At 38.5% G+C, this 24,669-nt stretch overlaps 1 protein-coding gene across 18 annotated transcripts in view; it reads left to right on the forward strand.

Annotated features, from left to right (window-relative positions):
- The window catches only part of SYNE1 (spectrin repeat containing nuclear envelope protein 1), a 479,099-nt gene that overhangs the window by 360,683 nt on the left and 93,747 nt on the right, over positions 1 to 24,669 (forward strand). For all 18 annotated transcript variants that reach the window (XM_044243752.1, XM_044243801.1, XM_044243842.1 and 15 more), the window contains 12 exons: positions 2,564 to 2,683; positions 5,601 to 5,801; positions 8,165 to 8,338; positions 9,242 to 9,373; positions 10,049 to 10,245; positions 10,980 to 11,112; positions 11,443 to 11,625; positions 12,819 to 12,968; positions 18,281 to 18,457; positions 18,880 to 19,035; positions 22,882 to 23,037; positions 24,273 to 24,443. In XM_044243752.1, coding sequence (XP_044099687.1) covers positions 2,564 to 2,683; positions 5,601 to 5,801; positions 8,165 to 8,338; positions 9,242 to 9,373; positions 10,049 to 10,245; positions 10,980 to 11,112; positions 11,443 to 11,625; positions 12,819 to 12,968; positions 18,281 to 18,457; positions 18,880 to 19,035; positions 22,882 to 23,037; positions 24,273 to 24,443 — 1,950 coding nt within the window. The remainder of the gene's footprint in view (positions 1 to 2,563; positions 2,684 to 5,600; positions 5,802 to 8,164; positions 8,339 to 9,241; positions 9,374 to 10,048; positions 10,246 to 10,979; positions 11,113 to 11,442; positions 11,626 to 12,818; positions 12,969 to 18,280; positions 18,458 to 18,879; positions 19,036 to 22,881; positions 23,038 to 24,272; positions 24,444 to 24,669) is intronic.

A 24,669-nucleotide genomic window follows, 5' to 3' on the forward strand; every position in this document is an offset into this window, starting at 1 on the left:
TGCATGCTAGATGTATTTTTTAGTATTTTGCCTATCTGAAAACGATCCTACACTGTGTTTGCTCTTTCTTGGTAACGTGGCTCACTGTAAAATTCCTGCCTGGAAATCAGTTTTCTATGGAGTTTTGAGGCACCTCATTGTTTTCTAGCTTCTGATGTTGGCTTGAGGAATCTAAAATCATTCTAATTCCCACAGCGGTATGAAATGTCACAGTGATATACCTTGGGAAGGGTCAGTTTTATCCACTGGGCTGGAGGTTCGGTAAGCTGTTTTTTTTATTTGGTAGCTCTCCTCTTTCCATTTCGGAAAATTGTCTAATGATTTAATATTTTTCAGTCCTCCATTTTATCTGTCTGTCTTTCTGGAACTCTTTTTAGGCAGATGTTGGATATTCTGGTCCAGTCTTCTAATTCTTTTATCAAGAGTCAGTCTGCTCTGTTTTTTGGAAGACTTCCTTGATTTCAACTCTCAACTTTCCTACTGAGTTTTATATTTCTGCTGTCATGAGTTTCATTTTCCCTGAGCTCATTCTGGTTCTCTAAATGATCCTTTTTTTGTAGCATTCTGTTCTTTTTCTAATAGATGCATTATCTTTTGTAATCTATCTGCATATGTTAGTGATTTTTTGGCCAAAGTTTTATTTTTCCCATATAGTGTGTTTCCCTTCAGCCTGCTTTTAGTTGTTTGTTTCCGTCTCCATCTTTTCATATTAGTGGCTTTTCTGAGATTACGGAAATTCTCTGGCTATCTGTTCACGTTTAGGATGGAGAATTAACAGCCAAATGGGAACTTTGTGTATGGATGTGGCTTGATGGTTTTGAGATTTATTGAATGTTGAGCTCTGTGGGCTATTTGTTGGAGAATCTTTGTGTCCAGCTTTTAGATTTTTCTATTGGTCTTTCTACATTTTCTCTCCTCTCCTGTCTGGAGACCGGAGGTCAGGCTCCAATACCTTAGAAGATGTGAGGGCTCCTCATTTAGCATTGTGTGGGCATTCAGTCACGTATCCTCTGTTTTCAGTCAAGTACTCAGCACTGCTATTCTGTCTGGTGCCCCTCAGTCCAGAGTCTTTTTTACCTTCTCTAGAAAATAAATTCCCCATCTTTCCCAGAGAAGGAGAAGGGTAATATGGAGTGAGAAAGAGGCTCTGGAAATTTCGCTGCTCTTTAAGAAGCTTTTTGCCAACTCTCCTTATCTGGCACCCGCCCTACCCACCCAGAGCGCCAGACTCCTGTTCCTGTAAGTCTGGTGATGGAGATCTCCCGTGAGCTTAGGATTCAGCTTTCTCAGATTTCTTTAGTCAGTTATCCCATATCCTTCTGAATTCCAGCTTTCAAAATGTTGTTGGTATTGCTTTCTTTCCTGTTTCTTTGTCCTTGTAGATTTATGGGCAGGAGGGGCACCAAAAAGCAAGCAAACAGAATTTTTGCTGTGGTGTAGCAGTGATTCGGGAAGGAGAAAATAAGACACATGGGTTTCATCTGCCATCTGGAGTCCATGTTCTTTTCCTCCTTCAGGGCAGCTGAGATTGTGTTTCTTCCAAAAGTCTACTTGGACGACCCCAGAATCCACTCCTGTATTTCTTATCCAGGCTCCTCTAACAGAGATGAATTGCATCGAGCTGAATACCTGATTGGTATTCCTGATTGGTATACCTGATTGGATTCACCCCTGTTTTGTTTTGCTGTGTTTACTCGGGCTTCCTAACCAGACTTCAGGCTCCTTGAAGGCCAGGAGAAGACCTTGTTCTCCTCCTACAGAACTCACACTGGGAAGACGAGGCCTAGTGCCAACAGCCACTTCAATAATTGTTAATCACTGCTTTCTCTTTTCTTTTTTTTTTTTTTTTTTTGAAGATTTTATTGATTTATTTGACAGACAAATCACAAGTAGGCAGAGAGGCAGGCAGAGAGAGAGAAGAGAAGAGAGAGAGAAGCTCCTGTTGAGCAGAGAGCCCGATGCAGGGCTTGATCCCAGGACCCTGAGATCATGACCTGAGCCGAAGGGAGAGGCTTAACCCACCGAGCCACCCAGGCGCCCCTATCACTTGCTTTTCTACTAAACAAAGAGTGAGATTTAGGGAAAGGACCATGCTGTGACATATTTTTCTCTTGCCTCACTGTATCTCTCTCCCAGGATGCTCGAAATGCATCTCAGGAAACCAGAACATGTTTCCCCCAGAAAAATCCTAAGCCAGTGCCTTTTCTAACCATGTCCTAAGTCACACTTCTTTTTCAGGTGTTTCTATTTACAAATTCCCAAATTTGGTTAAGGAAGCCATTGTTCTCCCAGCCCTGTGTGTGAAGTCCTTCCTACTTCCTTACCCGTGAGGTAGCTGACTGTGGTATAATAAAGGGCCTCCTCTTTCCTGTATACTAGAAGGCCATGGTTTTTATGCTGTATTAAATTGACTCCTTTTGTAGACATTGAAAATGTTTAATGTGGAGAGAAGAACAAATTGTATAAAAGTATAATAATAGAAGTAATAGAACAAACAGTAATCACATTTCGTGAGGGAAATTGCTTATGGAAGTTCTAATAAAGTGTCATAAATCTTACATAGGCGATACAAGAGGCTGAAGATGGGCTAAAGGAATTGGATGCAGGAATCATTGAATTAAAAAAGCGTGGGGACAAGTTGCAGATTGAGCAGCCGTCCATGCAGGAACTATCCAAACTTCAGGTATGGTTTTCTACCAGCAACATTTTAGCTTCAATGATGCACCCTAACTAGAAGTCAAGAAAAAATTATTTTCTATGTTTCCTTGGTTGTTCTCTATACAATTCATGTCATTTAGGTCCTAATCTTTATTTTAAGCAACACTTAGAAAATTTTCTGAAACTTTTACCAGGTTTAATGTGATAAAATAAATTGTGTTCTCAAACTTCTAAGATTTTTTTTTCCTGACATTTACTTTATTATTATTCCAATTGTAGTGTACCTCAAAAAACTATTTGTTTATTTGTTTGTTTATTTGATAAAGAGAGAGAGCACAAGTAGGCAGCGGGGCAGGCAGAGGGAAAGGGAGAAGAAGCAGGCTCCCTGCTGAGCAGAGAGCCCCATGAGGGCTTGATTCCAGGACCCTGGGATCATGACCTGAATCGGAGGCAGCTGCTTAACTGACTGAGCTACCCAAGTGCCCCATCAATAGTCTATTTTAAAGAAAAAATGCTCAAGCTAATATTTTTTAGAAAGTAGTTTTTCTCTGGTGTTCAAAACTATAGTTAATCTTTCATACATGTCTGAATGGAAGGGAGACACAGTTTTAATACCAGACCAACAGAAAAAAATAAACTAGAAGGTAGGTGAAATCTAAACTGATTTCCCAACATCCTCCAGGAGTAGGAAATAATTGGGGGTTAATTTGCTCTCTTAGATCAGGCTGCTAGGCAAAAATCCAACTTGGGATATTAGAACTGGAATATTAAACCAGCGAAATTTAGCAGTTGATAAGCAACATAGTTAAATTACATTAAGAGAATGGTGTACAGTGACACACACGTGTTAAGATTTCTCTGCATTACTGAGAACCACTGAGGGATTAATAGTGTAAGTCCAGCGTAGGGTCACAAGTTCTTCCTTTTGAGAAAATAAAATAGCTCTTATTTTAAAAAGAACATTTTTATGTTAACTGTCTCATTCCATTATCTAACATTTCACAATGTCGTAAGCCCGGTGCCCCCACTTTGCACTTAGACAGTTTTCCAACAGTGCTTAAATGTCAGGTGGAAGAGTCAAACATCATAGTTGTAAATGGGCATTAAAGTTGAACTTTTCTAGATTGAGCCATTTTGGCCTGCTAAACCTTAATATGATACATTAATCAAGTCCATATGGTTCAAATAAATTTTGTGTTTGGTGGATCATCATCTCCTAAAATGTCTTTCCAGTTTAAAGAGTTATTTATTTACTCCACCACATTTGGCAAAAACATTGCCTTTTTAAGTCTTAAAGCATTTCACTCCCATTAAATTCCTCTGTTTCTCCAGCTCTTTATTTAGTCCAAAATCTGATCATTATTTAGCAGACAAAATGTGGAAGATACTTTATTCAATTAATCTAAAATTATGTAAATGTTAAGAACACTATAAAAATAAGAATTACATTAGAAAATTAGAATTTACATTTAACATTTCCCTCAGCCACATGAATAACTTTTCAACATTTTAACCCCACATCCTACCATAAACTTTTGATACCCTGAGAAGAGAGCTGTCAAATCGACCTCACGTCATCCGTAGCAAATATTTTGCATATCCTTTGGAATTTGTAAATATTCAGCTTATCTTTTCTGAAGGAAGTTTCAAAGAGAATCATGAGAAAGATAGGCAGTGTTCTGCAGAGAGAGTATCACCACTGGTCAAATACCTGAGGGACTGTTCTTTGCTGGGTTGTGGACTTCGTGGGTAGCGTGCCTTTCGGCAAAGAGTCAACACGTGAGATTATGCTGAGTGAAATCAGTCAAGCAGAGAGAGTCAATTATCATATGGTTTCACTTATTTGTGGAGCATAAGGAATAACATGGAGGACATGGGGAGATGGAGAGGAGAGGGGAGTTAAGGGAAATTGGAGGTGGGAGATGAACCATGAGAGACTATGGACTCTGAAAAACAATCTGAGGGTTTTTGCTGGCGAGGGTGCGGAGAAAGGGGGACCCTCCTACACTGTGGGTGGGAATACAAGCTGGTGTGACCACTCTGGAAAACAGCATGGAGGTTCCTCAAAAAGTTGAAAATAAAGCTACCCTATGACCCAGCAATTGCACTACTGGGTATTTACCCTAAAGATACAAATGTAGTGATCCGAAGGGGCACGTGCACCTGAATGTTTATAACAGCAATGTCCACAATAGCCAAACTATGGAAAGAACCTAGATGTCCATCAACAGATGAGTGGATAAAGAAGATGTGATATATATATATATATATATATATATATATATATATAATGGAATACTATGCAGCCATCAAAAGAAATGAAATCTTGCCATTTCTGATGACATGGCTGGAACTAGAGGATATTATGCTTAGCGAAATAAGTCAATCGGAGAAAGACAACTATCATATGATCTCCCTGATATGAGAAGTGGAGATGCAACATGGGGGGCTTGGGGGGGTAGGAAAAGAATAAATGAAACAAGATGGAATCGGGAGGGAGACAGACCATAAGAGACACTTAATGTCACAAAACAAACTGAGGGTTGTTGGGGGGAGGGGGTTTGGGAGAAGGAGGGGTGGGGTTATAGACATTGGGGAGGGTATGTGTTATGGTGAGTGCTGTGAAGTGTGTAAACCTGGCGATTCACAGACCTGTACCCTGGGACTAATAATACATAATATGTTTATTTAAAAAAATTTAAAAATTATTAAAAAAAAAAAGAAAAGAAAAACAATTTGTGGGTTTTGAAGAGGCGGGGGGTGGGAGGTTGGGCCAGCCTAGTGGTGGGTGTTGTAGAGGGCACATATTGCTTGGAGCGCTGGGTGTGGTGCATAAACAATGAATTCTAGTACACTGAAAAGTAATTAAAAAAATAAAAAAAATTTTTTAAAAAGAGTCAACACATGAATTGAGAGTGAGTATCACTATCTCTATTTTGTAGGACATGTACGATGAACTGATGATGACCATTGGCTCCCGGCGGAGCGGGCTGAACCAGAATCTCGCACTTAAGAGTCAGTACGAAAGGGCCCTACAAGATCTGGCTGACCTGCTGGAGACTGGACAGGAGAAGATGGCAGGTGACCAGAAAATCATCGTGTCCTCCAAAGAGGAAATTCAACAACTACTTGATAAACATAAGGTAAAGAGAATGAGAGAGAGAGAGAGAGAGAATGTAGTTGTGAAAGCATATTCTCGCTCATTGATATGTATCTACCTAGTAAAACCTATTATTAATATTTTATGAGTTCCTCCTTGAATAAAACACTCTTTAAAATAGTTAACAAATGTATATTCAAACCTGTGGACACTAAATAACACAGAAAAATTATGGAGGATACATTCCTAGAACTTTGCGAGTTAAAAAAGAATGCAGAGGCACTTGGGTGACTCAGCTGGTTAAGTGTCTGACTCTTGATCTTGGTTCTGTTCTTGATCTCAGGGTCATGAGTTCAAGCCCTGTGTTGGATTCGATGCTGGATGTGGAGCTTAAACTTAATTAACAAAAAAAAAAAAAGAAGAATACCACCATTCCTAGTAATTTTAATTATCACCACTTCCTCATTAGTATAAACCAGGCTTTTCCCCTTCATTTACTGCAACCAGTGGGAAACTTGACTTTCTTCAAAGTGCTTAGCTTCCTTATTAACTCTTTTGATTTGTCCTTGTGTCTTTTATATCCATTTATTTATCTAGCCCTAAGTATTCTGGAGAGAATGCTTCTCTTGTCCTGGCCAAAGGCTCCTCATTGTGCCCTGGGAAAGCAGAGCTACCTACCCAGCTGTGGGACTGGGTATCTGTCTCGTATGTGCATCACTCGGCACTTCTGGCCAATAAGCACATGTTCCTCTGGTTGCTGTGGGCCTCAAAGAGTTTATTCCTGGGGACAACGAGTCCTTTTACTATGTGATCAAACATGGTATGCCTGAGGCTGCCCTATCAGTATGTCCCATTGCCAAGCTCAGGTTAGACACTGCTCCTTAGAAAAGGAATGCCTGTTTAATGTGCACACAACTCTTGCATTTTTGGAATGACTACAGAAGGAGTAGTTTTACCAGTCCAGAAACCCAAATTCTCAGACTGTAGGAATGTCATACATGGAAATTTTGAAAAGCCCGCTGGGATATAGATAGTTAACATTCTACCATTATGTAGCTCTGGTGGCTTATAAAGGTGAATTTTGGCGGGGAGGGGAGTGGGGTGTACTTCTTGCTATTTTTCCCAGAGATTTTTGTCCAAAACTTTGTGATTTATTAGAGCCTTATCATTTGGCTTTGAAAACATTGCTTTAAAGTTCACAGCTGGTTTTCTTCAAATCTCTGACAACAGTAATAAAATATCATCCTGAGTTATTCCAGAGAGGAAGCTAGGATCAATGAGTATAAATAACAGAGACGTAGGCCCAATAGGTAAAGAACTCTAAGAGGAACACTGCCATTGAGCAGACAACCCTTCTGGCCATGGGAAGACCATCCAAGGCCATTAGGGGGAGATCGGGTTGTAAAAGGAATATCAGTTTTTGGTGAATGTTGGGCTGAATGACCTCCAAGTTCTCTTTGAGCTTTAAGATTCTCTGATATAATAATGGTGAGTTAAAAAATGAAGATTCTGGCTTCTTTTGACCAGACTATTTCTGACAGAGAGCTCTGCAGTGACCTTGAACAAAGCATGTTCTATAGCTTGGGTGGTTCAGTGTCCTCACCCACCAAATGGGAAATAGAATTCCATACCTCGAAGACGTGTTATAAGGGTTAATGGAATTGGTCAGTGAAGCATTGGTGGAGTTTCTGCATATAGTAAGCACTAAACACTGTTATCAGTTTGCAGGTCTTCAACTTCACCCACAGTAGAGGGAACAGAAAATGGGATAAGCCCTGTTTACCTCCTCTAGGGCCTTTTACATATAAAAAGTAACATTTCGAAACACGTTTGTAGGACTGCCCAAGGCCTATCCTTCTGTTGTGTGTGGGTATAATATAAGGGAAATTTAAAACTGTGCAATACCAATAGGTACTTGTCGAGCTGTGCTTGGCAGTGAGTGTTGGAGCCCAGCGAATGCTCCGGGAATTTGGAAACTAGAGCTCCAGCCTAGACACCGAGGAAGGAAAGTCAGGAATGTGGAGAGTGAGGACATCCTGGAAGTACAGAGTAAAGACGGAGACCGAAGACAGGGGCCTGCGAGCTCATGTGTCCCGGGATAAGGAAGGCCAGTGTGTGTGCAGAACTCTCCCAGGGATGAGGCCTTGAGAGGGCAGAGGAACTGTGTTAGCAGCCGGTCACGCCTGAAGAGCTCTGTTGGGGAGGCAGAGCGTCTGCAGCCCGGCGTGTATAGGTGTCCTTGTGTGGAGGGACGGGAGGCCGGTGAGGGGACTGAAGCCCCCTTCTCTGCTGGAAGCTGTGAGTGCCTGCACGAAGTGGGGGGCAGCGGGCTGGAGAGACACTGCCAGAAAATGGGATAAAAGGAAAATAGGAGCCGCTGACCTCTCTGTCCCCGAAAACTTGCAGGAATACTTTCAGGGCCTGGAATCTCATATGATCTTGACCGAAACGCTCTTCAGAAAGATCATCAGCTTTGCAGTCCCACAGGAAACACGGTTCCACGCGGAACTGATGGCACAGGCTTCCGCGGTCCTGAAGCAGGCTCACAAGAGGGGCGTGGAGTTGGAGTACATTCTGGAGGTGAGACTGTCCACGGACTCCCTTCCCCACAGCAGACTGTGCCATTGAGGCAAGACCCGTTTACCCATGCCATGCACCTCGTGGAACTTTGGAACTCCCTCAGACCCAGCCGTGTGTTCTGCCTGTCCCTCTTGTCTTTCTGTTTCTAGTTGGATAAAGGCTCTGCCGCACCTTGAGTCGGCTAGCTTCCCTCCGTACTGACTTTAGTTAGGGCACGAAGATACTTAGGGTTTCGACAGTCAGACTAAAAAACCCTCGACCTCACTGTACAGGATTGAAAAAAGCTGCAAATGATTTTTAAAAAGATTTTCCAGTTTTGGCTAAAGTAAAAATCAGAATTTAGGAGTGACTGCTGTGGGATTTCTCCTTCGTAGAAAGTCTACACTGTATATGTCGGTCTCTCAAATGTCTGTGGTAGCTTTTTCTATTTGTGAATGTCACGTATTCACTTTACTATATGAAGTAAGCACCCTCCTCCCTTTTGCTTAAATCATACGCGCATCGCCACTATGGTAAAGAATGAAACCGTGCATACCAGAGGCCTGCTGTGTTCCAGGTGCCCTGGGTACAATCATTCCATTTAATCCTCATGATGGACAAGAGAGTTATATTAGCCCCATTTTTTTAATGTTATAAATGAGGGTCAGAGAGGTTTAGTAACTTGCCCGTGTTCACACAGCGGATTGGTTGCAGATCGAAATCCTGTTCACAGTGTTTTTGGGGGGCCGCCATCTGATTCACGTGCTTCAGAGCTGCCTTTTGCTTCTCAGAGCAAACCCCCAATATAAACAGCTCCCACATAACTTTAAAGAGAATCTGTTGAAAGCCTATTTTTGCACACAAAAGAGGATCCTGTTCCTGGAGGACAGTTCTTTAGCTCACAGACCGATACTATGTTTCTAGACATGGTCTCATTTGGATGAAGACCACCAGGAGCTCAGCAGACAGCTGGAGGCGGTGGAAAGCAGCATCCCGAGCGTGGGGCTGGTGGAGGAGAGCGAGGGCAGGCTCATCGACCGCATAACGCTCTACCAGGTCAGCGTCCGATGGCATCTCAGTGTGGGAAAAGAGGCCACGTCTTCTTTCGAAACTTTCCCACGGTTTTAATGGAATCTAAGCAAACTTGAAATCAAATATTTCATTAAGTACTTTTACTTTTATTTCAAGCTGTTGACATTGTTGAAAGCAGATAGATTTTAAGTGTTTGCTTTATAATAGAACATAAGAAAGATCCTTCTTCTTCTTCTTCTTCTTCTTTTAAACAAGAGAGCTCTTTGAAAATTCAGCCACCACCAAGCATTTTCTGCAGTATTATGCTGGTGTCATGGTATTCTTACAGCTTCATAGTTTTAAATGTACCTGAAGTTACTACAAAAAGAAGAAAGGAAAGAAGAGGAGGGGGAGGGAGGGAAGGGGAGGGGAAGGGAGGGGGGTAGGAGAGGAGTGGGAAGGGGAGGAGAAGAGAAGAGAGAAAGAAAAGAAAGAAAAGAAAAAAAAGGAAAAGAAAAAAGAAAAGGAAGAAGAAAGAGTAACATCTATACTTAGATATGGATGAGCCATTTCAAAGTTTCTAATCTTACTTGGAAGCAAATAGTTGAAGTCTGACTAACAGGGCGTGGGAACATTATGGGACACCAGAGATACTGTAATTCTTAAAGAGAAAAATTGCATCATCCAAACTTTTAACCCAGTACTTTCAATCAATTTTAGCATTTGAAATCCAGCCTTAATGAATACCAGCCCAAATTATATCAGGTATTAGATGACGGGAAACGACTGCTCATATCCATTAGCTGCTCAGATCTAGAAAGCCAGCTAAATCAACTTGGAGAACACTGGTTAAATAATACCAACAAAGTGTCAAAGGAGCTTCACAGATTGGAAACAGTGTTGAAACACTGGACCAGGTAACACGGTGGCTATTATATATCACTGTAGATTAGTGCTGAAAAGTCTTTATAGGGCATTTAATATTTAATATAGGCATTTAAGATCAGTGGGCATGAGACTTGAAAAAGATGATCTCTTATCTGGGCACTTATTTTGTATTTTGGAAAACAAAGGCAAAAACAAAACCCCCACTTGGATTCTTATGTAATTGTATAAACAAGGAATTAGAAGCGGGCAGGGAAGCAAGTGCCTAATGCACTTGAACTTGGACATTTGCCTAAGGACTATACATGGATGGTCAAAGTAAAACCTTAGAAGGAGAGGTAGAAGGAAAGTGTGTTTGAGAAAGTAAAGTTTCTCAAGGGCAGACTGATTTTACATAGTGAAATACTATTTCTACACCACCTTTATTTTTAAGAACTTTACTATTTTCTAAATAGCCTCAATGTGAAGGAGTAAGTATGTGTATATAGTAGGTATATAAAGGTGTGTGTGTATGTATATACATATTTATATGTGTGTGTATATGTATATATATACATATATATATATTTATATTCAGCTTAGAAATGGGAAAACTGAAACTAGCTTACAGTATAAATTTAAAGGGTAGTTGAGAGTGTGAATGCAAGAGATTATTCTCCCAAACCTGTCATGTCTCTTGTTTTAAAATTGACATTGCTGTATAAGATGGGTTAGCAGAAGAGATATATTGGATGTTTACTTAGTAGGCTCATTAATATAATTACAGATATCAAAGTGAATCTGCAGAACTTACTCACTGGTTACAATCTGCAAAAGACAGGCTAGAATTTTGGACTCAACAATCTGTGACAGTCCCACAAGAACTGGAAATGGTCCGTGATCATCTCAATGCTTTCCTGGTAAGTCTAAGGTTCTAAATCATTTGATTAAATTTTCTATACTTAGTAAGCCAACCCGGAGAGAATTTGTCCATGTTAACTATGTGTGGCCAATCCTTGTGCAAAATAATAGGCTTCAGCATTGCCTCATTAAAGCAGTTTTCAAGGAATGGCTATGTTGTTGGCTTTCGTTCAAGGCAATGGTGTGCTGCTTTTGTTTTTCTCTGGAGTGCTTACTGTAACTCCCCTTCAAGATGTAAAGAAAAATTGTTTACATAGTAAATGGTTCTCTTTCCTTAAATTAAAGGTCAGACTATTTACTCCCAGTTTGAACATTGCTACTTCATTTAGGAGTTTTCCAAAGAAGTAGATGCCAAATCGTCCCTGAAATCATCTGTTATGAGCACTGGAAATCAGCTTCTTCGATTAAAGAAAGTGGACACAGCTGCCCTACGTTCAGAGCTGTCACACATTGAGAGCCAGTGGACTGACCTGCTGACAAATATTCCCGTTGTACAGGAGAAGCTCCACCAGGTATAGAAATAATCATAAGTTTAAATCATAATAGTTGATTTAAGCAGTATTAAATGGAAAGAGAGCTAACCTGCTTATACTTAGAAATTTAAATCAGCTTTGTCATGGACATCGTGCCTTTTCTCTCTTTCATTGTTCTGCATACTAAAAGTGAACTGTTCTGTAAAGCCATATGTACAAATGTCATATCTTCCAAGGACTTCTTTATTGTCTGTGTGTGTGGGATGTAGAACAGAACCTTCATCTGGCCTTGTTTAAACTGTTTTCTCATGAGTAAAATGTGAGAGATTATACTTCCCTCATAAAGTGAGTAGTTCTGAGGATTCAATCACAATACGTATAAAAGACCTATAATTTCACCTATAATAGGACAATTGACATTCAATAAGTATACACTTTCCTTATCTGGAAATACACCTCCCTTCCCTGTATCCCAGACAGTGTATGTTTCTCTTTCTTTGGTATTCATCCATCTACCAGGTATGATAGCCATGTTTGATATCTGTCTTACCCTCCTAATCAGCAGCAATGCATTTCTAGGGGCAGGAAACATCTCACATTCATCTCTGTATCTTCCCACACCACATAGAAGTCCATAAATATTTTAAATGATGGTTTTTGTTTCTCTAAATCATTATAATAAATATCTGCAAAAATGTATGATAGATCAAGTAAGAGTCAGAATTCTAAGTATATTTTAGTTAAAGAGTAAGGAAATTGGCCGTGCTCTTAGGAATAAATATTAGAGTGCCAAAAAATCTAGAAAATGATAGTTTGTAGTGTGGTATTTTTCTTTCTTCCTTTAACATTCCTGAGTCATATACACAGAAATTTTTACAGGATAATTAATAAAATACATCTGTTGAGTGTTTTGTAGTTAAGTTTTTTTTAACTCATAAAACTAGCTATAAAATAAGAATAATATTTTCTTCTTACTGGTATTTTGATTAATTAGTTAATGTTTATACAATGTTTATAGTATTGGATGTCAAGTGAACATAAGATGACTATTATTGTTCCGTGTTTGCCTGATGTTTAATTTTAGGCTTCTAATGAGGTTAAGATCCAAAGATGTCATTAAGAATGGTTATCTCTGTTGGTACACTGGCAAGTATTAATGCAGAATTTTTAGGTTGTCAGGATTCCGGTTTGAATTTTAACACTTGCGTCTTGTTTTGTCTCTTATTGGGCAGCTCCAAATGGATAAGCTGCCTTCCCGCCATGCCATTTCTGAAGTTATGACTTGGATTTCTCTCATGGAAAATGTTATTCAAAAGGATGAAGAGAATATAAAAAATTCAATAGGTTACAAGGCAATTCATGAATACCTTCAGAAATATAAGGTAATGAGACATTTTTTTCTTTTATTTTTTCATATTTTAAAAGAATTCAAAAAGCTCAAATTATAGACATCAGATTTTGGAGCATATGTTTCATATATAGTGACCAGATAGGGGAACAAGGGTAAGAAAACTGCCTCCCTAGTTGTAGACATGGAAAAGTTGTCCGGTGTTAGAAATAGCTTTGAAGATGATTTTGTGTCATTTAAAAAATGATAAAACAAACCATGAGATTTTCCATATAAAGAATCATGTCATCTGCGAAGAGAGAGAGAGTTTGACTTCTTCATTACCAATTTGGGTACCTTTTATTTCTCTTTGTTGTCTGATTGCTGTTGCTCGGACTTCTAATACTATGTTGAACAAGAGTGGTGAAAGTGGGCATCCTTGTCTTGTGCTGATCTCAAAGAGAAGGCTGCAAGCTTTTTCCCATTGAGGATGATATTTGCTGTGGGTCTTTCATAGATAGATTTGATGAGGTTCAGGAATGTTCCTTCTATCCCTATACTTTGAAGCGTTTTAATCAGGAACGGATGCTGGATTTTGTCAAATGCTTTTTCTGCATCAATTGAGAGGACCATGTGGTTCTTCTCTCTTCTCATATTAATTTGTTGTATCACATTGATTGATTTGTGAATGTTGAACCATCCTAGTAGCCCAGGGATGAATCCCACCTGATCATGGTGGATAATCTTTTTAATGTGCTGTTGGATCCTGTTGGCTAGGATCTTGTTGAGAATCTTAGCATCCATATTCATCAGTGATATTGGTCTAAAATTCTCCTTTTTGGTAGGGTCTTTGCCTGGTTTGGGGATCAGGGTAATGCTGGCTTCATAGAAAGAGTCTGGAAGTTTTCCTTCTGCTTCAATTTTTTGAAACAGCTTCAGGAGAATAGGTGTTATTTCTTCTTTGAAGGTTTGGTAGAATTCCCCAGGGAATCCGTCAGGTCCTGGGCTCTTGTGTTTTGGGAGGTTTTTGATCACTGCTTCAATCTTGTTATTAGATATTGGTCTATTCAGGTTGTCGATTTATTCCTGGTTCAATTTTGGTACTTTATATTTTTCCAGGAATGCATCCATTTCATCTAGGTTGCTAAGCTTATTGGCATATAACTGTTGATAATAACTTCTGATGATTGTTTCCACTTCCTTGGTGTTAGTTGTGATCTCTCCCTTTTCATTCATAATTTTATGAATTTGGGCTTTCTCTCTTTTCTTTTGGATTAGTGTGGCCAATGGTTTATCGATCTTATTGATTCTTTCAAAAAACCAGCTTCTAGTTTCATTGATACGTTCTACTGTATCTCTGGTTTCTACCTCATTGATCTCAGCTCTAATCTTGATGATTTCCCAAAACCCAAAAGACTCCACCCCCAAACTACTAGAACTCATGCAGCAATTTAGCAACGTGGCAGGATACAAAGTCAATGTGCAGAAATCAGTAGCTTTCTTATACACTAACAATGAAAATACAGAAAGGGAAATTAGAGAATCGATTCCATTTACTATATCACCAAGAACCATAAGATACCTGGGAATAAACCTGACCAAAGAGGTAAAGAATCTGTACTCGAGGAACTACAGAACACTCATGAAAGAAATTGAAGAAGACACAAATAGATGGAAGACCATTCCATGCTCTTGGATCGGAAGAATAAACATTGTTAAAATGTCTATACTGCCTAGAGCAATATATACTTTTAATGCCATTCCGATCAAAATTCCACCGGTAATCTTCAAAGAGCTGGAGCAAATAATCCTAAAATTTGTATGGAATCAGAAGAGACCCCGAATAGCTAAGGAAATGTTGAAAAACAAAAATAAAGCTGGGGGCATCACCTTACCTGATTTCAAGCTTTATTACAAAGCTGTGATCACCAAGACAGCATGGTACTGGCATAAAAACAGATACATAGACCAGTGGAACAGAGTAGAGAGCCCAGATATGGACCCTCAAGTCTATGGCCAATTAATCTTAGTCAAAGCAGGAAAAAATATACAGTGGAAAAAAGACAGTCTCTTCAATAAATGGTGCTGGGAAAACTGGACAGCTATATGTAGAAGAATGAAACTCGACCATTCTCTTACACCGTACACAAAGATAAACTCAAAATGGATAAAAGACCTCAATGTGAGACAGGAATCCATCAGAATCCTAGAGGAGAACATAGGCAGTAATCTCTTCGATATCAGCCACAGCAACTTCTTTCAAGATATGTCTCCAAAGGCAACGGAAACAAAAGTGAAAATGAACTTTTGGGACTTCATCAAAATCAAAAGCTTCTGCACAGCAAAGGAAATGGTCAAAAATACAAAGAGGCAACCCATGGAATGGGAGAAGATATTTGCAAATGACAGTACAGACAAAAGGTTGATACCCAGGATCTATAATGAACTCCTCAAACTCAACACACACGAAGCAGGCAAACATATCAAAAAATGGGCAGAAGATATGAACAGACACTTCTCCAATAAAGACATACAAATGGCTATCAGACACATGAAAAAATGTTCATCATCATTAGCCCTCAGGGAGATTCAAATTAAAACCACATTGACTGGAAGAGATTATGCTGAGTGAAATAAGTCAAGCAGAGAGAGTCAATTATCATATGGTTTCAATTATTTGTGGAGCATAACAAATAATCATGGAGGACAAGGGGTGTTAGAGAGGAGAAGGGAGTTGGGGTAAATTGGAAGGGGAGGTGAATCATGAGAGACTATGGACTCTGAAAAACAATCTGAGGGGTTTGAAGTGGCGGGGGGGTGGGAGGTTGGGGTACCAGGTGGTGGGTATTATAGAGGGCATGGCTTGCATGGAGCACTGGGTGAGGTGAAAAAATAATGAATACTGTTTTTCTGAAAATAAATAAATTGAAAAAAAAAAAAACAAACCACATTGAGATACCACCTTACACCAGTTAGAATGGCCAAAATTAACAAAACAGGAAACAACATGTGTTGGAGAGGATGTGGAGAAAGGGGAACCCTCTTACACTGTTGGTGGGAATGCAAGTTGGTGCAGCCTCTTTGGAGAACAGTGTGGAGATTCCTCAAGAAATTAAAAATAGAGCTTCCCTATGACCCTGCAATTGCACTCCTGGGTATTTACCCCAAGGATACAGATGTCGTGAAAAGAAGAGCCATCTGTACCCCAATGTTTATAGCAGCAATGGCCACGGTCGCCAAACTATGGAAAGAACCAAGATGCCCTTCAACGGACGAATGGATAAGGAAAATGTGATCCATATACACTATGGAGTATTATGCCTCCATCAGAAAGGATGAATACCCAATTTTTGTAGCAACATGGACGGGACTGGAAGAGATTATGCTGAGTGAAATAAGTCAAGCAGAGAGAGTCAATTATCATATGGTTTCAATTATTTATGGAGCATAACAAATAATCGTGGAGGACAAAGGGTGTTAGGAGAAGGGAGTTGGGGTAAATTGGAAGGGGAGGTGAATCATGAGAGACTATGGACTCTGAAAAACAATCTGAGGGGTTTGAAGTGGCGGGGGGGTGGGAGGTTGGGGTACCAGGTGGTGGGTATTATAGAGGGCACGGCTTGCATGGAGCACTGGGTGAGGTGAAAAAATAATGAATACTGTTTTTCTGAAAATAAATAAATTGAAAAAAAAAAAAACAAACCACATTGAGATACCACCTTACACCAGTTAGAATGGCCAAAATTAACAAAACAGGAAACAACATGTGTTGGAGAGGATGTGGAGAAAGGGGAACCCTCTTACACTGTTGGTGGGAATGCAAGTTGGTGCAGCCTCTTTGGAGAACAGTGTGGAGATTCCTCAAGAAATTAAAAATAGAGCTTCCCTATGACCCTGCAATTGCACTCCTGGGTATTTACCCCAAGGATACAGATGTCGTGAAAAGAAGAGCCATCTGTACCCCAATGTTTATAGCAGCAATGGCCACGGTCGCCAAACTATGGAAAGAACCAAGATGCCCTTCAACGGACGAATGGATAAGGAAAATGTGATCCATATACACTATGGAGTATTATGCCTCCATCAGAAAGGATGAATACCCAATTTTTGTAGCAACATGGACGGGACTGGAAGAGATTATGCTGAGTGAAATAAGTCAAGCAGAGAGAGTCAATTATCATATGGTTTCAATTATTTATGGAGCATAACAAATAATCGTGGAGGACAAAGGGTGTTAGGAGAAGGGAGTTGGGGTAAATTGGAAGGGGAGGTGAATCATGAGAGACTATGGACTCTGAAAAACAATCTGAGGGGTTTGAAGTGGCGGGGGGTGGGAGGTTGGGGTAGCAGGTGGTGGGTATTATAGAGGGCACAGCTTGCATGGAGCACTGGGTGTGTTGAAAAAATAATGAATACTGTTTTTCTGAAAATAAATAAATTGAAAAAAAAAAAACCATGAGAGACTCTTAACTCTGGGAAACAAACTGAGGGTTGCTGAAGGGGAGATGGGTGGGGGTGTGGGGTAACTGGGTGATGGGCGGTAAGGACAACCTATGATGTGATGAGCACTCAGTGTTATAAGCAATTGCTGAATAACTGAATTCTACATCTGAAACAAAAAAGGTCATTCTAAAGAAGAAAATGGTATCATTTATAAATTTGTTATAGTGAGATTATACAATTTATCCAATTCTACATCCTCTACCTAAAATATGCCCATATATTCATATTCAACATATTTATAAATTCAGGATGGTCATATGTGATTTGTAATGAGCTTCTGATAGTAATGCATTATGTAAATATATACAGATTTTGCCACTTGGACTAAATCATGGAAATGATAATATTAATCTTTTTTTTTTAATTTTTTTCCCAATTTATTTATTTTCAGAAAAACAGTATTCATTATTTTTTCACCACACTCAGTGCTCCATGCAAGCTGTGCCCTCTATAATACCCACCACCTGGTACCCCAACCTCCCACCCCCCCGCCACTTCAAACCCCTCAGATTGTTTTTCAGACCATAGTCTCTCATGGTTCACCTCCCCTTCCAATTTACCCAAAAGCACATACCCTCCCCAATGTCCATAACCCTACCTCCCTTCTCCCAACCCCCCTCCCCCCAGCAACCCACAGTTTGTTTGGTGAGATTACGAGTCACTTATGGTTTGTCTCCCTCCCTATCCCATCTTGTTTCATGGATTCTTGTCCTACCCACTTAAGCCCCCATGTTGATATGAGGAAGTGGTGATGCAACATGGGGGATAATATTAATCTTAAGTTTACTTGAGGCTTCCCCATTCCTGATGAAATATATTTATATCCATAACCTTGTTTTCTTATTTTCTCCCTTCCCTTTTCAGGGTTTTAAGATAGATATTAACTGTAAACAGTTGACAGTTGATTTTGTGAATCAGTCCGTGCTACAGATCAGTAGTCAGGATGTGGAAAGTAAACGCAGTGATAAGACTGATTTTGCTGAGCAACTGGGAGCCATGAACAAAAGTTGGCAAATCCTGCAGGGTCTCGTAACTGAGAAGGTAAGCCTCTCCTGTCCATAGTTATATGAAAACGCCAAGAACAGGCACACTCTGTAAAGAAAATTCATTTCACAAGTAGCTTAGCTACACATAGCATGCAAACATTACTGCAGGGGACGCCACTGCATCCCATTGCTCTAAACACTCTTTACTCTTGTTAGTTATTTTCTCTTACACATCCTCTACTCTTCACCTACTACAAGTTGTTTTACTTTTTCTGAAGATGCCTCTTAACTTTGCCTTCCCTTTAAGTTGACTTCTTTACTTTCTTACCAACCCTAGCCACTGATTCACACTTGGTAAGATTTATTTCTTAATCATACAGACAATAAACTGTATTTGAAGAATTCTTAATTTAAAGCTAATAGTGTCGTGAGTTTAAAATAAAATTGCACATTTCATTTTGTTATTTTTTTTTTCAGATCCAGATGTTGGAAGGCTTATTGGAATCTTGGTCAGAATATGAAAATGATGTACAAAGTCTGAAAACTTGGTATGAAACCCAGGAAAACAGACTAAAGCAACAGCATCGCATTGGGGATCAGGCTTCAGTTCAGAATGCAATGAAAGACTGTCAGGTAACTTGTCCAGGTGGCTGACAGGCGAATGTCACGGTTTCATGGCATAGGCCAAAGGAAGACTCAGACCCTGGCAGTTGAGATGAAATACTGAAAAAAGTTTTGCTCAGTAATGAATTTCTTGGATTATGTTAGTTTATAGAGTTTTTTTTTAACCATTATGTACTTTCACCTATTTAAAATAATTTGAAATTATGAGAATTTCGAGACATACTCCTAAGTAGAGAGAATGCTTCTAACCCTTCTATACTGATCATCAGCTTTAATAGTTACGATTTTGATGTCTTTGCCTGAATTATTTCTTTTCTTAAATATTTTCCAGTAAACCCCAGATGTCATGTTATTTTCTTCCTGCCTACCACAATACACATCTCTAAGAAACTGACGTTTTCTTATATATCCATAACATCATTATCACCACAAAAACTTTAACAATAATCCTTTAATATCATTCAATGCTCAATTCATAATATTGTTTCTTCAGTTTTCTTTAAAATGTCTTTTTTTTTCCAGTTAATCTATCACATAAGGGTACAAAAATGTCCACATGCCACATTTGTTACCAGATCTCTAAAGCCTCTTTAGTATTTTTTTTTAAATACAATTAACTTTTGGCAGGACCTGTAGACTGGCCCTGATTTGGGATTAGCCTGTGGACTTCCTTTTAGATGTCATTGACATTGGTTTTCTCTCATCTGTATCTCCTGTAAAGGAAAGTTAACACTAGAGACTTAAAGGAATTCGGTTATCAGCTCTAAGGAGCCGAGTGCTTCACAGGTGACCGTGGTGCCTTCTCCCATGTTCCACGGGAAGCATTCAACAGCGTCTGCTTGTTCTGTTGTTAGTGATAAGAATCTCCAGTTCAGATGGAGTGAGCGTACTCTGAATGTCTTCCAGTGACTTTGGAACACTTAATATTTGCCCAGGTGTTCTTGTTTATACAAAAGAAATGTGAGTTATTACAGGTAGTGCTATAGTAAAATTTTAAAATAATACAATAATTTTTAATGTACAGATTAGCTGTGATGGTTCTCTGCAGTGCTTCCAAAGACCAGTTGAAGACTCAGCTGTGAAGTAGTTTTACAGAAACACTCCCTTCCCCAAATCTTGAGAGACCTTTCATAATGATCTTCCTTCCAACTAGCATTTTTTTTCTGAGGACACATGTAAAGAGAGATATATTTAAGCTCTTGGTGAAAGCTTTTCCATTCAGAAAAGGAAAAGCAGATGCCCTTGTGCTGGACTGACAATCTAATGGATTGTCATTTCCAGAGTGTGTAAAAGTGACAAAGAAAACCATCATATAGAGAAATACCTAGAAGTTTTTAAAAAAGACTTCACATCGGAAGACGGGTGTGTAGAACACTGAAGACTAAAACTATGTATCAACGATTCTCACTGCGTTTCCTGTTTTCCAGGGACTAGTAGTGTTTCTGATTTTGGCCACCAATTTTATATATCAAAATTTACACAAAAATCCAGAATTTCACAATTTTACTTTGAGAGAGAAGTCAGACCTTAAGTTCCTAAATTAAAATGTTTCCATTCAAGTTAAAAGATCATTTAAGTGTGAACATCAGTAAGATTAGTGCTTCTTTGTTATGTCCTTGTGATAAACTTTACTGTTAAAACTGAAATAATACTTTAACTTTTCCTTTTTTTCTTCTTTCTCTCCTACTTTTTCTCATTATTTTTCTCTTCTCTTTAATATACTTTTTTCCTGCCATTTTTCCATTTTGTTTCTTTTCATGGCCATGTCTTCTATTTAACAGAGGCGTTACTATCAGAAAATGTAGTGGAAGCTTGGCCAAGTTGTACTCTTTTCCAGACCCAAATTTTAGTCTCATAGAAGATCACACCAGGCAGTGTCAGGAGGAAAAGCTTAAAATGTGGTTTAAAGACCTTCACACACAATGCCAATTAATAATTTCAAATGTAGTCATTTTTTTTTTAAACAAAGAACGGAATGAGAGTAACCCACACAGTTATTTTGGGCATCACATAAAAATCACAACAGCTTAATGGCAAGTTCTATTTGGCAGTACCACAAACCTTGATAAAAATTTATTGTCATTTTTGAGAAATTGTTCCTCTGGACTGAAGTGTGAAATTCAAGCCAGCAGACTTAAATCGGCGACTGGATTTAAGCTTTATTTTGTTTAAAACATCTTGAATATTTTCCCACTTTTCAGAGGTGATTTATTAATTTAAACCAACATAAAAAATAATATTTATGAATTAACTTAGGTTAAGAGTGATTTATTGTAGCAAAAAAATGTTAGGTTTGGCCTTTTTCTTCATTGATCAGAAACAAAATCATCTTTTAATTATTATTAAAAGGAAAGGAAAACACATTTTCATTTTGTACAAAATATATATTTCAGTCTTGTTTCCTTCCTGGGATTTGCTTTGATGCCAACATAAGCAGGCAGGCCATTTTAGAGCTGTGTTTTTAAGCAACGGATCATTCATTTAATATTGTTCCTTAAAAAACTTAACATCTATGGATAAATAGGATAAATTTAATTCTAGTGGCTGGATTTTAGAATCATATTAAAGACATGTTGGAAGGATTGTTTATGGTTACCTTTTCAAAGAAGTAGAGAGAGAAATCCTTAAATAGTAAAATTAATGATGTTCTCCATACTGTATAAAGGACCCATAACTCTAGTAATCACTATATTCCATTCTCTGGTTAATTATCAAAGCTGTCAAAATATTGACAGAATTATGAAGTGGAAGTGAAAGCACAATATTAAAAACAAAAAATGATTTCCTCAGGCTACTAATTGCATGAATTTCTAATTAATACATCAAGAAAAAAATAGCCTCATGATAATTAAGGAGAGAAAAATAAATAAATCAGTACTGACTCATAGCTGATTACCAAATAACTGATAATACTATCCTACATTTGCCAAGTTTTAACAGCTTAAAGATGTTTTTCATGTCTATTTTTTGGGATTTTCTTCACTTTACCCTCCAAGGCCTACATATCTACATCTCAAGTTCTGGAGATATGCTTCTGAATATAAGAATGCACCCATGCTTTAATATATGACTTCTCACATCGCCCAAACTTGGGATTTACATCCTTTCCCCAAGTCCCATCTGGGGACTCGCCTCCAACACTGTGCTGGGAGTCAGTAGGCTCAGCAGGCTTGAGGTCTGATCCCAGCTCTGTAACCCAAGATAAGTTGTGTGACTTGATCTCCCATTTATTCATCCATAAAATGTTAATAGCAGGCTCAGCCTGCTATACTGAGCTTTCCAAAGTTTCCAATGGCATTAAAATGTAAGTGGGATTATAATGTATGATTAAGGATGATCTCTAGAACGTTGCCTCATTGTATTTTCTTTCTTGAAGATTTTATACTGTTATAAATGCACATCCCAAAGAAAGTAAGAGTTTGACTCATTAAAAAAAAAAAAAAGCCCATAATCTTTCAGAATCACATAGAATCAGAGAGAAAGAAAGGCTAAAAGAGATTCTGATTTTCTGTCTGAAGAAACAGACCCAGTGGCAGTTTCTAACTTAAAAGTGGCACAGCTTCATAGTAGCAGAAATGTAACTAAACTCAGATACAAAGACTACCGTCTTATTGCATTTTATCCTTTGGCCTAGGACTATGTAACTTTCCCGACATGAATTTAAGAATATAAATCATATTACCATTTCCCACATATATTTCTTTTCTTCTCACTTTTTGAAAAAAATTACACGTTATCATGTCTCTATCTATTAAGTAATCAAATTTTGCTTAAACTTGGGGGGATATCGGGCTGTCGTGCGCGCCACAGAGGTCCATAATAGAAAAATTTGAGATGACTATTTTAATCTTTCAGGATCTGGAAGATTTGATTAAAGCAAAAGAAAAAGAGGTGGAGAAAATTGAGCAGAATGGACTTGCTTTGATTCAGAACAAGAAAGAAGAAGTCTCTGGTGTTGTCCTGAACACACTGAGGGAGCTCAGGCAAACATGGGCAAATTTAGACCGCATGGTAATATTGCTGGAGGAGACCGGACTCCAGACATGTCATGGCGTTTTAGTTTTCCTAAAATAACTGAGTAAATAGTTACGGAACCTCTACATTATCTTTTTGTATTAAGTCTACTTCATTAACTGAGATTATTATTTATGTGTGTGAGAGAAAGGGAGAGCATGCATGCACGTACAGGGGAAGAAGCGGAGGGGAAGCAGACTCCACACTGAGTGTGAAACCCAACACGGGTTTCATCCCATCTCCCAACCTGGAAGATCTGACCTGAGCCAAATCCAAGTCAGATGCTTCCCGACTGAGCCACCCAGGCCACCCCTATTAACCTCTTTTTAAAAATAAAATCTAGCTTTGGTTATTTCCTATCATAAACCATGATTATGATGTACATTATTATGAATTATTATAAACATTACTCTTTTAATAACCTCAGGATTACATTTAGAAGATGAAGGGTGACATTTGGGAAATCCAAAGTAGATGTCTTTCCAAATGACACAGACCAAACTAAGAGCCTGAATTTTCTGTTGCAGATAAGTCTCAGGAAAGAATGTTCTTAGATGTTTTGTCTTAAGATATAAATTTGAGTGTGCGTGCGTGTGTGTGTGTGTGTTTGAGAACGTGCATATGTGAGATAAAAAGAGATAGAGGAGAATGAGGGAGGAGCTAGCTAGATAGCTAGATAGATAGACAGATTTTTATTTCATTTCCTGGGACCAGACTGCCTAGATCTCTCTTAGTCCAAAAGTATGATCTTAGGTGATTTTCATAACCTCATTGTGCCTCTGGTTTTTTATCTATAGGGTGGGAATTATAATCACACCCATCTCATAAGGTTGTTACAAGGACTAAATGAGTTAATGCATTTAAAATAATAACAATGTATTTAAAATAATGATATATTTCCAAATTAAATATATTGATCTTTTATCATTTTTATATTTCATAGATATATAGCATATATATTACATATATTTACATACAAAGGTTGTAAGTTACCTTTTAAAGCATTTTAATTTAGACTGAGTGGTCAAAATTCACGAAAAGACATACATTTCATTGTGGCTGTCTCTCTTTTCAAGTCTTTTTTTTTTTTTCTCTCATTTCTTTATAATGCCTGAAACCCTGATGAAGTTCTTAAATATTAATGTTTCCATCAGTTAAATATGTATTCTATCACTTTAAATATTTAAAATTTTAAATATGCAATTGTAAGTAACACCTATCTCTTTCAAAAGGTTGGACAATTAAAGATACTGCTGAAGTCTGTGTTTGACCAATGGAATAATCACAAGGTAGCCTTTGATGAGATCCACAGCTACCTCATGGAGGCGAGATACTCTCTGTCCCGCTTCCGTCTGCTGACTGGTTCTTTAGAAGCTGTACAAGTTCAGGTAGACAATCTTCAGGTAAGGAATGAATGTAACCCATCTTGATACTCTTTTGAATTTGAGAAAATAAAAAAAAAAAAAAAAGCAAACTTGAACAGCACCCCGGAATGTTGCTGTATATTGTTGGCATTTAATTATTTTTAAATATTTGAAATTAATCTTACCTGCTTTGTTTGTAACTTTTCCCGTTACAAACACCAAATTTCTGGATTGCTGTATAACTAAATGGTTTTTAGTTGCTATA

Source organism: Neovison vison, chromosome 1 (assembly GCF_020171115.1).
Source record: "Neovison vison isolate M4711 chromosome 1, ASM_NN_V1, whole genome shotgun sequence".
Classification (NCBI taxonomy): domain Eukaryota; kingdom Metazoa; phylum Chordata; class Mammalia; order Carnivora; family Mustelidae; genus Neogale; species Neogale vison.